The sequence below is a fragment of the Sceloporus occidentalis genome, unplaced genomic scaffold (assembly GCF_023333645.1).
Source record: "Sceloporus occidentalis isolate IW3139 unplaced genomic scaffold, rSceOcc1.0.p SCAF_1, whole genome shotgun sequence".
NCBI lineage: Eukaryota > Metazoa > Chordata > Lepidosauria > Squamata > Phrynosomatidae > Sceloporus > Sceloporus occidentalis.
In genome coordinates this window covers 197,815,820-197,831,480 of record NW_028316981.1, presented here as the reverse complement: position 1 = coordinate 197,831,480, position 15,661 = coordinate 197,815,820, and the positions used below count along the sequence as shown (strand labels likewise).

The 15,661-nt window shown below is 42.3% G+C and overlaps 1 protein-coding gene across 2 annotated transcripts; it reads right to left on the bottom strand.

Annotated features, from left to right (window-relative positions):
• Positions 1-1,348: 1,348 nt before the first annotated feature.
• Positions 1,349-13,515, bottom strand: LOC149323203 (guanine nucleotide-binding protein G(I)/G(S)/G(O) subunit gamma-10-like). Of its 2 annotated transcripts, none has more exons than XM_089488361.1 (3): positions 13,329-13,515; positions 4,500-4,627; positions 1,349-2,908 (listed from the first exon to the last, which is right to left on the bottom strand). In XM_089488361.1, the coding sequence occupies exons 1-2, from the start codon at positions 13,407-13,409 to the stop codon at positions 4,502-4,504; spliced, it is 207 nt and encodes a 68-aa protein (XP_089344487.1). In that variant the 5' UTR covers positions 13,410-13,515; the 3' UTR covers positions 1,349-2,908; positions 4,500-4,501. The 2 variants fall into 2 exon arrangements, with proteins under 2 accessions (XP_089344487.1, XP_089344486.1); XM_089488360.1 differs by having other exon boundaries at positions 4,496-4,627; positions 13,329-13,509.
• Between the last annotated feature and the right edge of the window lie 2,146 nt (positions 13,516-15,661).

The window sequence follows — 15,661 nt, the reverse complement described above, 5'->3', positions numbered from 1 at the left end:
TTATTGGTGTGTCCTGGCAGCAGTGCCTCTTCCTGCCAAACACTTTTCTTCCTTGGCATGTTTGCTTTTGTGTGTGCCAGTGTGTTATGAATAAGTGCTGCCCTTCCTCTCTTCTCCCCCCTGAGCAAACCCCCAAAATGTCTTACATGCCCTCTTGATCAACTGTCATCCCTGCAAGGATTGTGCCCCTCAATTTGAGCCCCACTGATGTATAGTATATCCACTTTGTGCTCAACTGCCTCTGCTTAAGTCTTGTAATACTGAAGCTGCTATAAAAAGAACCTATTGCCATTGGATATGGGACACTTTAATACCATGACTTCGACAACAGTAAGAGAACACGAACAGTAACTTCTTACACCTTTTATTGGGTGCTGTCTACAAAAAGAACAGCTGAAGCACCCTTGAGAAAAGAATGTAACTTTTCCTTAAGTTTTCCCAATAGCTCACAGGGAATTAGCCACATATATGAACCTCAGAGTCTGCATTGGAAACAGAAAACTCTGGAGAAGCATCATACCTTTTAAAATGTGTTTTAAGATGAGAGAGATCAAAATGCTCAAATAATACACAATTTTGATGTGCCAAAGGGAAGTATCCAGGATGATCTATACCACTAGTATTCAGTTTGCTGAATAATTAATTAAAAATTCTACAGTTCCAGTTTTGTTTTTCAGGCTTTTTTGCATAGAACTACTTAGTGGTTCCAAAAATACAGAGGATGGGGAGAATGAGAAGTGAGTAGGGGTCAGAATCCAGATCTCTTGAATTTTTATAAGTATTGAAACCAGAGAACAGAAGCAAACTAGATTTAATTAGGACATCTAAACCCAAGCCTAAAACAGTGTGGGCTTTAAAAGACCTCATGGAACATTTGCTATTTTTGGCCCATTTTTGCGGTCTCCAGTTTTCCATTTCCACAGATTTGGCAGCACTCTTAAGGAAAATGTTATAAACTGCTGATCTCTTGAATCTGCTGTTTCAAAGCAAGAGATATAAGTTTGCAGAATGTTTAGCTCAGGTCAGCTCCAGGAGAAAGCATTAGCAAACTCCTCTGAACAAAGAATGACAAGAAAACTCCATGATAGGGTCACCTTACAGGTTACCAGAAGTCAGAAACAACTTGAAGGCACACAACATCAAGATACTTCTGCTATGGAAAATTCAAAGAAAAATAATGTTTTACTAAAGTTGTTTTCTTTTTTTCATTTTCTTTTTGACTGGCTCCTCAAAATGGTAAAAATCAAAGAGGTTCCTTATAGTTTAGATATGTCTTATGGTTCAGGATCGTTTCTAGCAATAAATAAATTTCCTTTTTCATACCACGAATGAGAGTGGTCACAGTGAATTAGGGAAAGAAATTTTATTTTTTGAAAAGCTTCTAATATATTAATACAAACAATGGTGTGTAAACAGAACATTCTCTTAAAAAGTAAACAGTATGTGTAAAAGTGCTGAATAAACAAAAAAAAAATCAAAGGCACCCCACCTGGAAAACATTTTTAGAGGCCCCAATAATGCTGCAAACCTTGAAAGCGTTTGGCCCATGGAGCTGTTTGCATTTTTGTTGGGCACTGTAGTGTTTTCATTTGTGATTGTTTGGTGAGTTAGCAGTTAGAAACTTTTAACGAAAGAGGTTTTCATAAAAACACAATACAAAATAAAGGCTAAACCTTTTATGGTGGATATCAATCCAGCTACATCTGCAGATAGTCACCCATGGATTTCGGGTACAGCAAGAATGTTTTATAAAGAAAATTTGTCTTGCATTTGTTTTTCCTCCCCAGGGATGGGCAGTGAATGGTGGCCACAGCTGGGGGATTGATCTTAGGCTGGTACAGGGCATAGCCACAAACAGCATCCCCTTCCGATTTCATTCACAAATACACATAGCCACCTACGCATTTCTTGCACTCTTTCAGACACAGAAGCAGCACTCTCCCTATTTTCTCGATCACACAAGCATACACCATTTCCCCACATTCATTCACTCCCTCCATTTAAGCATTTGGGAATGTCCTCCCCTAACTGAGACCCCATTGTCTACCCTATTGGGAACAGCTCAGAAACATGGTCATCAATGCACTTTTCTGCTGTTCCCAATGACAATCAGCCGGGTGTCTGTAGGTGGATGGGGCCCATGGGCTGTGCTCCTCATTGTGCTGGTCTCCCAGCTGTTTGGTGGGCTTGGGAAGAGTACAATTTACACAGGGACAAGGGTATGGAGGAAAAGTCAGTCCTGTGCACCTCTTTCCCATTGCAAACATTTCCTTCCTTAACCTACTGTAGAGCTGAAAGGTCTGCAGGGAGAGGAAGGAGGAGGGTTTTGTGCATCCAGTGTGCGCAACACAAAGCTCTCTACATGTGGCATTATGGACTCTATCCAGCTAACATTAGGTACACCAGTTAAAGTTAACCTTTTAAATGGAAGCCTCCACCTTTGAGAGCTAAATATGTGCTCTTCCATCAAAATTAATGGATCGTACACCCCAGCCTCATGCTTATTTACTCAAAAGACAGCCCCCCCTTAAAATTTAGCTTCAGAACATCTCTGTTCAGAAAACATAACACTGTGAGAAGGTACCTTGTGAGAGTCTCAATCAGGCACAACAAATAACTAACAAGACATCTGGTAATTTTCTTTCTAGAACGTAAACATCTCAGAGTAGTAATTGTAGAAAGATAGCTGACTCAGTTATGAATGGAAAGTCTTTTCCTTATAAAATGTTTTATACAAGAATTATCAAAAGATCTAATCAGTTACTACGATAATCAAGGAGACTAACAAACATCGTAAGGATACAGTTTTGGCCACACAAAGTGAAGGGCATAGAGAAAGGGTCTGCTGAACAAAGGAAGGCTGCTGGGTCTTCGTTCATACTTGAAGAGAACTTTCTGATAACCTTCCCTGCAATGTGAGATAAAAAATGTTTATTAAAAAGTATTCTTCTCCTTCACAAGTTGTCACATGTCATCAAGCAGTGAAATGTTCATAATTATCACCCTGTCTGCATGGGCCAAAAAAACCAACAACATTTTCTGTATGTCCTTTTGGCAGGGAGACCAGATAACACACTGTCAAACCCTGGTTCTAGTGCAAACAGACTAGATGACAGCTGGCCCAGATCTGGAGTATAACACCCGTTACATAGATTTAAATACAACACTCTTCACTCCAGATCTTCCTTGGAGATCCCAAGCCCTCAAGTCTGATGTTGAGCAGCTGTTTGAAACATGTCCTACTCTTGTCATCTGGTGTGTTCCAGCTGCCACCATTTGCTCATTCTGAACAAGGCTGGAAGCCATGGAGTGAGATGCAGTAGTCACTTCAGCGGGAGGCACACACAATCAGCCACCTGGCATCAGAATGGAAGGCATATACAATGGGGGAGGATAGGGGCAGCTCCAGGGCCAGAATACTCTGGGCTGCCTCATGCAAATGCAGAGAGACCCAAAGAAGAAAAGGTTTTATTTATTCCAATCCTAACTACTAGATAAGGCATAATTTTCAAGGGAGGAGGTTGCAGCTGCGGAGGGAAGAACAGAAACCAAAAGGATGCCTTTTGACAAGTTTAAGTAGTGTTTAGGGAGGATGGTGTTTTGAGCATTCAGGAAAGTAATCCTCTGCCAGTCCCACCCTATGTTCTCTTTGTCCTGGAGCTGTGCCTGCAGCATGCAATTCTGGGCACATGTAGGTTCTTTTTGTGAGCCTTCCCGTACGCTGGCAACTATCAGCCTGAGGACTTTTTCTTTAGCCACCCCTAGACTGGAATGACCTGCTGAAACAAATCTGACAGCTGAATACGCTATTTGAATTCAAAACAGCATTTAAGGCCAGTCTCTTCCAAGCAGGCTTACCCAGATGATTTTTAAGAAGTCAATTTTAAATGATAAATTTTAAATATATTGTTTTAATACGTATATATCTTGACATTTTAAATTGTATACATGTCCTTTTAAAGTGATGTATATTTTACTTGATGTGTTTTAACTGATGTGGTGTGTCTGTTAATTGTTGTAGTTCTCCCTATCGATCCATGCGGAGAGGCGGATAAGAAATAATAACAATAATAGCTGCTCTTTGGAATCTCCATTAAAATCTTGAGTCCCTTTAATCTATTAATCTCCATGCCATTAAAGACCACATGGAGGGGAATAACAATAATATTCCCCTCAACTTGGTCTTTAATGGCATGGAGACCAATAGATTAAAGGGACTCAAGATTCTAATCGAGATTCCAAGGAGCAGCTTTAAGTCAAGGGTTGTGTTGTGCCCAAATGAATATTTGTCTTGTGCTTTACACTAGATCCTTATGCCTTATGATAGATAAGTTGCTTAACTTGCTCTCCTCCAGTTCCGAAGCTTTCTGTTGTGAATCCAAGGGAAGGAAAACAGAAACTCCCAACAGATGTGTAAGACGATTTATGCTCCCCAGCATTCTTTGGCACCTTCTTTAAAGACTCAAAGAGCTGAAAACTTCCACAAGAATCTTACCTGCCTTCAGAGCAATGCACAGGACCTGGGCTCCCGAAAGGGGTTGCTTCCAGCAGGCACTCCCACAAGCAAGGCGTCTTTGCAAGCATTCTGCATACAGTATTGCTGAAGTTCTGCAGCTGCTTGAGAGACCTGGAAGATAGAAAGAATGAGGGAAATTGCAGGTTATTCATCTTCTTAGAAATCATCATGACTTTACTGGCAAGCACTGTGTGGTTGGTTCATATCATTCATGCCCTTAGCCATGCGGTTTTATGGAAGTTGGAGTCAAAAAAAATCTGGAGCAGCGTTTTTACATTGAAGTAGAAATGGACTAGGATCCAGTAACAATGATAAAGGATTGGTATGGTAATCTGATGAAAACATCAGGACCACTTGGGTTAACTTCTGGCCCACCTACTGTTTAGGGCCAATCTATGTATTTCTATTAGTTATGAAAACTAAATGGAAAACGTAGGTTCTAAAAATGGGATATTACTCAAATTAGGCCAAAACTATAGGAAAATCTGTTCATATTATGTTTGGGGTGTTTCCAAGGCCTCCACTATATAAAAAAGGCACTGTTTTGTTATACTCTTTTATATCATGCCTCCATCCCAAGGGGGACATAATAAGAATTGCAATTTATAATACTCTGCAGTTTTGGCAAATGGACCTATTTTAACCTCTCTCAATGTTTTCCCATGAGCTTTGAAAGACAAACCATCAGCACTAATCCTCAATAGGCTGGCCTGGGAATATCAACCTTAAGGGCAACTCATGTAAGGAGCAGCACAGGAGTGAATCTCAGAGTGACAATGCTTGTCTGAGAAAATTGCAAAGAGACTGTTCCAGATGTTATAGAAATGAAACTGTATACAAATTAAAGTCCAGAAGAAGAAAACTGATAAGGGAATGCAAGATGCAGCATAAAACTAAGCTATAAAAACCTCTTCTGGCTGAGAATCGTCCTATTATTATTATTACCATATATACTTGTGTACAAGTTGATTTTGTGTATAAGTCAAGGGAAGGTTTTAGGATCAAAATCATGGATTTTGATATGACCCATGGATGTCGAGAGTAAAACTTAGGGGAGGAGAAGGTTTTCACATCGGACTGGGAAGGAAGGAACTGGAGGGATATGCAGTGTTTGCTGGGAGAAAGGTTTTCCGTGGAACTGGGAAGAAACTGGGAGAAAATGTGGTGCTTGTGGGGCAAAGAGGATACAGAGACAGACAGACAGAGAGGACGAGGAGGAGGAGGAGGAGGAGGAGGAGAGAAAGGTTTTCCATGAGACTGGGAAGGAAGGAACTAGAGGGATATGTGGTGTTTGCAAGGCAGGGATGATGCAGAGGGAGAAGAAAGGATGGAATAAAAGAGTTTTCCATCGGACAGAAAACTGAATCACCTCAGACATGCACGCACACACACACGCACACACACACACACACACACAGAAACTCCTGCCTTTCAGAAATAACTGCCAAGGCAAGGGGAGTAAGGCATTGCAGGGTGGCTCTGTTTTTAGGATCCTTTTCAGCTGAATTACTGTTTTGACCCGTATATAAGTCGACCCATGGTTTTACAGTCATTTTTGGGCATAAATTTCTCGACTTATAGTCGGGTATATATGGTACTTTAAAAACTCATGTTCTTCCTTATTTGCATTAGCAAATGAACCGGACAGGATGTGGCACTGAGGATCAAACCACAATAGTGCTTTCATTAGTTTTTTGGTTGGCACCACTTTTGGAAGAAACCAGGGGGCTTAAGTGTGATATCTATTTATTTTATCCATCTGCTACCTTTCTCTTAAATTAGATCCAATGGGGATCACAAAAATCTACTAAGCTGATGCTTTTGGCTTCCACATGGAAGACATGAGACCTGCTCTGTGTTTTAATATTCACCTTCAAGACAATGGACACTTCATTGGTAGAGGGAATAATTAGGGTAGAGTCACTGACGTTTATCCCTTGTTGCCTTCTGATGCAAACCACTGGCAATGTCTCCCCCATCAGCTTTCTTAAATGGGAACTGCAGAAGAACACTGCCCAGCTCTTGTACAGTTCCCATTTATTTCAATGGAGGGTGCCCAGGAAAATGTATTACAACAATGACAGCAGTTGTCTATGAACCATGTAAAAATTACAGTAACACAGTTCCTTTCCAGAGGCTCAGAATCTGATGGCCAGAATAAAATACAGAATTGAGAATATAGTTGTACTGTATTCTTCCTTCAGGCGTTTCCCTGTTGGTCAGCATTTGCAGTGCATATACAGAAGTGCTTGAGGGAATTGTTAAGCAATGTACTAAGATGAGAGAGTACTTTGTTGATTAATAAATTATTTGTTTTGTAGCTGACATCATTAACTTTATTTTAATATTAAGCATTATTATTATTTTATTTTAATACAAAATAAATGCAAATTTTTGGAATACACATTTGAGGGAAGACTTTTGGCATGGAAGGTTTTCACTTAATTTCTGTGACAAAATTCTTGAGGCTGCCTATTTTGAAAGGTTTGCATTCACTTCGTATGAACTCAACTGTAACCCTAGCTCTGCTAAAAACTTAAACAAGAGTGTAACATTTTTCCCCTGACAGAATGCTGCCATTATTAGGCTGTATATTCTCCCACTTTGGAATTTGCTTTATAATGTTAACTTTATTTTAAAAGCAACAACACAAAAGGCTGATCTCATTGCCACCTGCTTCCTTCAAGCTGAGATGCATTAAGAGCTTGTTTTTATGAGTAGGTCAGTGATCTCACTTCACAACTATAAATGGGGACCTTTTGTATTATTTATATTACTGTCTACCTCCCCTGGGAATGTCCTTTTGTCTCCCAAGTCTCACTAGATACAGTCACATGAATCTGAGTGGTACATCATCAGTCCAGTACCAATGTCATATTTGTCATGGCCCAAATGTAACATGGGAGTATTATGTAAAGATATCATGTTCACTTGAGTAAGAAAAATCTACAGAAGGGTTTTTTAAATGTTACTCTTGGTTTGTGGACAGAGGACCTCTCCTTCCAGTCTAGATAAATTAGTTAGCTCTATATTTATTACACTCTTCATGGAAATCCCAGGGCAAATGTAAATGACATCAAAACAATGAATAGGAAATACAATGAACAGCTGATAAAATCAGGAAACCATCTGCAGGGAAACCAAATGATCAATTTTTCAAAGATATGTTGTTCTTGTGTGCCTTCAAGTCATTTCTCACCTATGGTGACCTTAAGGAAAACCTATCATGGAATTTTCTTGGCAAGATTTGTTAGTTGGGTTATCTTTGCCTTCCTCTGAGGCTGAGAGTGTGACTTGCAAAGATCACCCAGTGGGTTTCCATGGCTGGGCAGGGATTTGAACCTGTTCTCCATAGTAATCCAATACTCAGACCATTACACCATGTTGGCTCTCTTCAAAGATATGACACAAGGGTTTAAAAAAATGGCTGAAGTACCTCATCTTCAAATTTCTTGTAATATGCTACAGATATTCCATGTAGGCCTGGCGCTTTTTCAGATTTAATGTTTTTGATTGCTTTAATAAGTTGCATAGTTGCCATAGGCCCATTTAAAACTTTGCTGTTGTTCAAGCATAATTTGTCCAACTGATGTTTATCCAACCAGTCCTCCATATCTGAAATTTTCACAATGTCCCTCACATATAAATCTCTGTAATACTCCTCAATGGCTTTTAATATTTTCAAATTATCCATTACAAAAGTGTTCTACCTTCGTAATCTTTGTGACATTTCTCATTATCATTTCATGTCTCAGTTTATAGAAAACCCACTTCCCAGGTTTATTTGCATATTCAGAGTTTTTTTGTTTTAAGGTATTCTAGTTTGACATTCATTTCTTGGACGGTAAGCAATTACAACTGTTGTTCTGAGTCAACATTTTGTTAATGGTGAGTCGACTTTATCATGCATGGGAACATTGAGGGAAAACATTGATAAAATTGGTGCCAGGCATACTATATGGGAAAAGGCACCCTAGTGGAGGTGTCAGCATGGAGAAAGCTCTACCTTGGGTCATCTCCAAATCACGGGTCAGCCAGATAGGATTTCTCCACTTCCCAAGATCTAAAAGCACATGCAGGCTAATACGAGACCTCAGTCAAGTAGCTTTCAGTCACATACTTGCCTGTGGAATTCAGGAATTTTTGATATTAATCATAGTCCTTAGACATGATGCACCTCAGTATCCATTTCCATCCAGATCTGAAATGTTTAAGACTGTGGCAGATTGGAGCAAGGGTGCTCATGGGTCAGTGGTGAGGCAGAATCCCAGAATCCCAATGCTAGGGTTTCACAATACATATTCTGATTTCCTTGTTGTGGTTGTTGTTGTGTACTTTCAAGTCATTTAGGACTTATGACGAACCTATCATGAAGTTGTTATGGCAAGTTTCTTCAGAGGGGGTTTGCCATTGCCTTCCTCTGAGGCTGAGAGAGAGAGACTTGCCCAAGATCACACAAGGCCAAGCTGAGATTTTCTAAGATCACTTATATCTCTGGGGATCATAAGGGTAAAAAAAGGAGGGAAAGAAACAACTTGAATTTCACCTGAACTTCCAAACCTGCATGTTTTCTCAGGCAAGAAAAGCAACAATGCAGTATGTTTCATGTGTGAGGGATCTAGAAAACCAAGCAGAGAAGAGAAAACACACCCTCCAACAGCACAGCCCTTTGGGTACAGAAACTGCTCTGGAAAAATCCATGGATTAATCTGCATCTGTGTCTAGGGATACTAGCAGAATTAAAGTAGTTTGGCAGCTACAGAATTAAAGTAGTTTGATGCTACTTGAGCTGCCATGACTTGTCCTACAGAAATCCTGGGATTTGTAGTCATAGCAGTTAAAGTGGTGTCAAACTGATTTAATTCTTCAATGTGACTACACCCTAGGTGGGACCTTAAAGTCTCTCACAGTGAAGGAAACCAGAACAGACGGGATAAAGGAAGTACAGCTCCCTTCTGTATAATATTCCTAAGGAGGTACAGCAATTGCAGTGTGCCTCCTTCATAACCTTCTGTGATTTAAAGCATGTATGTTTGTTTATTAAAATATAAGTAAAGGCAAAGTAGTTTCTTGACATGAATGTCTAGTCGTAACCAACTGTAGGGAGTGATGCTCATCTCTGTTACTAAGCTGAAGAGCTAGCATTGTCCGAGGGCTAGTCATGTGGCCAGAATGACTGCACCAAACACTGTTACCTTCCTATCCAAGTGGTACTTATTTATCTACTTGCATTTGCATGCTTTCAAACTGCTAGGTTGGCAGAAGCTGGGACTAGTAACAGGAGCTCACCCCATCAATGCAGCACTTGGGCCTGAACTGCCAATCTTCTGATATTCCGATCATCAGAACTGGCATCCAAATCACTAAGCCACCACATCCCCATTATTAAAATATATATTTGTTATTTTTGTTGTTGTGTGCCTTCATGCTGTTTCCAGCCCTAAGTTGAACCTATCGTGGGTTTTTCTGGAGCTGAGAGCATGTGACTTTCCCAAAGTCACCCATTGGGTTTCCATGGCCGAGCGGGGAATCTAACCTTGTTCTCCAGAATCGTAGTCCCAATACTTAAACCACTACTATGTCACACTATCTCTCTACCCTGCCCTTTAGCCAAAGATCTCAGAGCAGTTTACAGATGTCTGAAGTACACACTCTCTGCTTCAGCTGTTAGATGGAATTAACTTTAAGATACCTTACTCAGTTCTTCTGAGGGGAAAAATATTTTAAAGGATCATAACCAATACAGCAATTACAATGGCCACAGGTCTTTATAGGAAAAGCATGAGTCTCATCCCCAACAAAACTGTAGTCTGATAGAAGGAAGAAGCAACAAAAGAAAGAGGATGGATGGCAGAAGCAAGAGCTAAAGAGGGACAATTGTGAGCCAGTGAATCATTCATGACCATGAAGACGAGATAAATGATTAATAACAGTGAGACAGTTACATTATTCTTTCATCTCCGCTCAGTGGTGCAAATACTAGCACAGAAAGCTTCCTAAGCTTCAGCTATTTGCATTTTCCCAAGGGCTGATTTAAAAATGAAATTCCCTGCCAGGAAATTTTCCTGCCAGGTCACTTCATGATTGAGTTTGACATCTCAGTGCTCCCAGTGCAGAAAGAGCTCTAAATGGAAGGTACATTAATAAGTTACCAAAACACATATAGCTCATAGCAGCAGTGAAATGTCAACTTGTACATGTAGAAAGAGCAGCTAAGTCCAAGGAACTGAGCATCACTATGCAGCCAAAGTTTGATTCTGCCACACTTGACTATCAGTACCTTCCCAACTGAAGGTAGTAGTCCCCCCCCCTGCCTTTGACTATCAGTACCTTCCCAACTGAAGGTAGTAGTCCCCCCCCCTGCCTTTGTATGTTGGTGAATGTTTTTCAAAGTCCAATTGGATGTGCAGAAAGAGACATGCCCAGTCAACTTGGCTATGTTGGATCCAAAGATAGCTTGGCATCCATGAATGGGAGGAGCTCTTATTTTCAGATTTGGAACCAAACCCATTGGAAGATCCCAAACTGGGGGACAGAGGGAATGCAATTTTCAGCAATTCCTCCACCACTTACAACCTCTCCCTCTCACTGTTGCAGAAGATCTCTCCATGCTGCTCACAAGCATGAGAAGGTGGAAGAAGAATTAGTACAAGTCACCTTCTCCTTTGGCGCTGTTGCAGAGGGTCCACATCTGTTATGGCTCCCTCCTACACAATCCTAGGATTTGTAGTTTTGTGAGGCATCAGCTCTCTTTGACAGAGAAGGTCGTGTTACAGACTGCCCCTTTGGGGTGGCCTATAGGCGCTCCTTTCCCCGCCGGATCGGGGCCTCAGCTGCCAAAACAGCAGCCTCTGGGGCCCCGATCCGCCGCTTTCCAGGCCGCAGGGAAGCGGCAAAAGGCCGCTTCCCCACGGCCTGGAAAAGGGTGTGGCAGCAGGGAGGAGGAGAAAGGGGCCTTTCTCCCTTGCGTTGCTGGTGCAGCCGTCTAAAGGCTGCGCCAGCAACACAAATCGAGGAAGGAGCTCCGTTTCGGAGCTCTTTCTAGCATCGCGGAAAGGGCGCTCTATGTGCCCTCGTGCGGTGCAATGATGTCACGTCCGTGCCGCCCCATTTGGAGGCGGCGCGTTTGTGACGTAGCAATGGTGGCCCCCGTGTGGAATGGGCACCGCCATATTGTATGTCCTGGGGATGTACTAGGGTTAGATGCGTGCGTAAGGAACGCACTTTCCCTAACCCTAGTACGTCCCCAGGACGCACTTTACGCCCGTGCGGAATGGGCCAAGGCTAAAGACTGTAAAATTATACATCCCAGGATTCCACAGGTTGGAGCTACAGCACTTAAAGTGGCATCAAGCTGCATTATTTCTATAGTGTAGATACATCCCTGGTGTGTGTATCCATGGGGCTGGTCCTGTGACCAAATTCAGGATCCTGGCTATTCTCTTCTTAAACGGTCTTTGTGCCACTGAGATGCTTGTCAATCCATTCAACAAAACATGCTCACAATGAATTTTATTGTGACTAAGTTGTCCTGAAGCTCTGCATGAAGTCTGACAGGTGCTTTGCTTTTTGCAGTTCTGTGGGAAGGCTGCTCTAATAAAATGAAGATCCCTGAGCCTTATTGAAAAGATATATGCAACACAGATTACACAAAGGCCAGAGTGGATTCTTAAGGACCTATGTGCTCATCCTTGGAAACAAAGACATGTTTCAAGTGCAGATTCAGAAAGGCAGCCCAAAGAATGGCAGTGAATGAAAGCATTGCTCAGCTGCTGTCAGAACAAAGAAGGAAATATTGATCTAACCCTCTTAAACAATACTTTTTGTTCTCCTGACCATGTCCTAGTCATGTCCATTCTCTTCCAATCTGGAATGGGTAACAATCACACATTCTCTCACACATGCAGCTGCAAGGGAAATTTCCCTAAGGGGAAAGGTGTGTTTGTGTGTGTTTGCTGTAATAAGTTTTACTATATAAGATGCATTTTCACTAGACTACTGTAAACCCAATTGTCAGTTCACAATGAGAGGAGACCCATTAAAACAATGGAAGCTACATGGCTGTTGACTGACCCAGTTTCCATCGATTTAGCCTACAGAATCAAAACTGCACCACTGAATGAGCCATTTAAATATAACACAACACAACAAACATAATATATATGTGTATATATCTGCCTTTACAAGTACCACAGGGAGTCAAGCTACCTTATGGAATAAGCAGCCTCAAGGCACAACCACCACAATACATGAATTGTGGGTTTTAAATGGCTCAATGCAAGGGGAATCCTGGGAACTGTAGTTTTGTGAAAGCCTTCTCTGTCAGAGAGAGCTCTGATGCCACAATAAACTATGATGCCACAATAAACTACAGTTCCCAAGGCTCCCTAGCACTGAGCCAGGGCAGTTAAAGCGGTCTCAAACTGGATTATTTCTGCAGTGTGTTTTGGACCCCAAAAATATAAATGACACTAGATAAAACTGCCCTCCCTTCCCAGGCAAGGGAAAACATCAAGACAAACCCTCTTTCCTTTGTCCTCCCAGGGATGATGTCAGGGACCAAGCAATGGGGGGCCATTCCCAAAATGGTCTAACAATAATAATAATAATAATAATAATAAGCTCAAAACACCCATTAAGGCTCCAGGAATGGCCCAGTCTGAGTGCCATGGCTGAATGCTAGGGAATTCTGGGAGGGAAGAAACACTGTCATTTTGCTGAGGATATTACTTAGCCCTCTTTGTCTGTGAGCCCCAGTTCCCAGGATTCCATAGCAAGCTGGCATCAAGTAACGCCTCCTAGAAAGCCTCACCCGGATCCTCTCCACGGCGGCCTCCAGCTTGAGCTGCTCCACCAGGCGCTGGAGGGTGCTGAGGCCGGAGTTGGAAGACATGGCGCCGGCGTCTGAGTGGCTGCTGCTGGGCTCCTCCTGGGCGGCCAAGGAAGGAGGAGAAAATGGCCGCCCCTGGAGCCCAGGACCCCGCCCTCAGACACAGACACAGCCGCCGCCTCCTCCTCCTCCATGGCTCTCTGAGGGAGGAGGATGGAGGAGGAGGAGGAGGAAGGGGCCTCCATGCCCAGCCTCAGCCTGGCACCTTCCCTCGCCCTCCATAAGTTCTCACATCACATCACTTAGTCCCAAGGGTGCTGCTACAAGAGCTCTCTATATTATCATTATCATTATTATTATTATTATTATGTCCAACTGCATCTGAGGAAGTGGACTGAGGTCCAGGGAAGAAGGCCATGCTGCCACTTTCTTTCTTTCTTTCTTTCTTTCTTTCTTTCTTTCTTTCTTTCTCTGAAGGCTTCTCCAGCCTTCTCTCCAGTAAGGCTTTCAAAATGCCTTCCATTTTGAGAATGGACTGAGTGAGAAGCATGGATTTGTATTCATGTTTTCTGTTTTGTTTTGTTTCTGTCTTCCATGTGTCTTGAGAGTCCTACATTTTTGTAGTGCTTTGTCTTCAGGGTGACCAGGTGTCCTCCTTTTCCAGGCTATGCCCTATATTTTAAACTTCTGTAAAAGAAGACCTTCCATCTTGAGCATGGACTCCTCAGAAGCATGAATTTATATTCATGGTTTTGGCTATTCATTGATTGTGCCCTCCATTTTTTCTTGGATGTCCTCCATTTTTTTGTAGTGCCTTGTCCTCTGAATGACCACACAGCCTCCTTTTCCAGGCCATGTCCTACATTTCAGCCCTCTGTCCAGGAAGAATGTAAAAATCTCCATTCTGAGCAAGACTGAGAAGCATGCATTAACATGAACATTTTTGGCTTTTATTGGGCCCTGGATGTCCTACAGGCAGCGCCCTCCATTTTTCATGGGTGTCCTACAATTTTGTAGTGCTTTGCCTTCAGGGTAACCAGATGGCCTCCTTTTCCAGGCTGTGTCCTACATTTCAACCTTCTGTCCAGGGAGACTTTCAAAAGGTTCTCCATTTGGAGCATGGCTAAGCAGCATGAATTTATATTTATAATCATGTTTTTGGCTTTTAGTTGGTCATGTCCTCCGTTGTCCTCGACTGTCCCACATTTTGTAGTGCCACCTGCAACAAAATGACTAGAACTGGAGATCACATCGAAGGGTCCACCTTAAGCCAGGATGCCCTGGTCTGCCAGGTTTGCCTGTAAGTATGAGCAAGTTAGTCTATCTTTTTGGACTACAACGCCCAGAATATCCCAGAACTCTCACCTGGAATACTGTGTCCAGTTTTTGGCACCACAGTTCAAAAAGGATGTTGACAAGCTGGAGGACAACCAAAACGGTGAAACGTCTGGAACCAATGCTCTGTATGTGGAGCAGCTTAGGGAGCTGGGGATGTTTAGCCTTGAGAAGAACTGACATGACGGCCCTGTTTAAATATTTGAAGGGATGTCATATTGAAGATGGAGCAAGTTTATTTTCTGCTGCTCCAGAGAATAGGACCCAGAGTAATGGATGCAAGCTATAGGAAAAGATTCCACCTCAATGTAAGGAGGAACTTCCTGACAGTAAGGGCTGTTCGACAGTGGAACACACTCCCTCAGAGTGATGGAATCTCCTTCCTTGGAGATCTTTAAGCAGAGGCTGGATGGCTATCTGTTGGGGATGCTTTGATTGTGATTTCCTGCATGGGTGGCCCTTGAGGTCTCTTCTAACTCTATGATTCGATGAATCCCCTTACCCATGGATCTTCATGTCAAGTAGGGTTGTCTTTTTGGCAGCTTCTAAGGGTAAATCTTGAGAATATGGTTCAGGTCCTTGCGATGGCTTTGGGCAGTCTTTGTGATGTCACAGAGGTGGGCATAGGTTGGGAGGCAGGCTTGAATAGCTTCTGTGTCAGCTGATCATGAAAATGGACACAAGGACAATGTGCTCAATATTTGTGTGCAGTCTAGGAATCAGACGATTCAGGTCCAATGAACCCCTCCTAATCTTCCGCAGCACAGAGGTAGGACACTCTTGGCCTTCTAGGTGTTTTGGGTTATAGTGTTACCCAATTTGCTGGGGTCCTGGGAGGATGCCCACAAACTAGTATGTCTAAAGGGAATTTAATATTAGCTCAAATGAGAGTTATAGTACAGCCGGGGCAACAGCAGCCCAGGATAGGAACTCAAATGTATATGAGATCCAAATTTCACAGAACTCCAGAGGCAAATCCA

Bases quoted from the DNA above. Each gene is read 5' to 3' on its own strand.
- LOC149323203 (XM_089488361.1), bottom strand. From the start codon at position 13,409: ATGTCTTCCAACTCCGGCCTCAGCACCCTCCAGCGCCTGGTGGAGCAG. The intron at 4,628-13,328 runs GTGAGGCTTTCT...TCTATCTTCCAG, and splicing joins CCGCCGTGGAGAGGATCCGG to GTCTCTCAAGCAGCTGCAGA.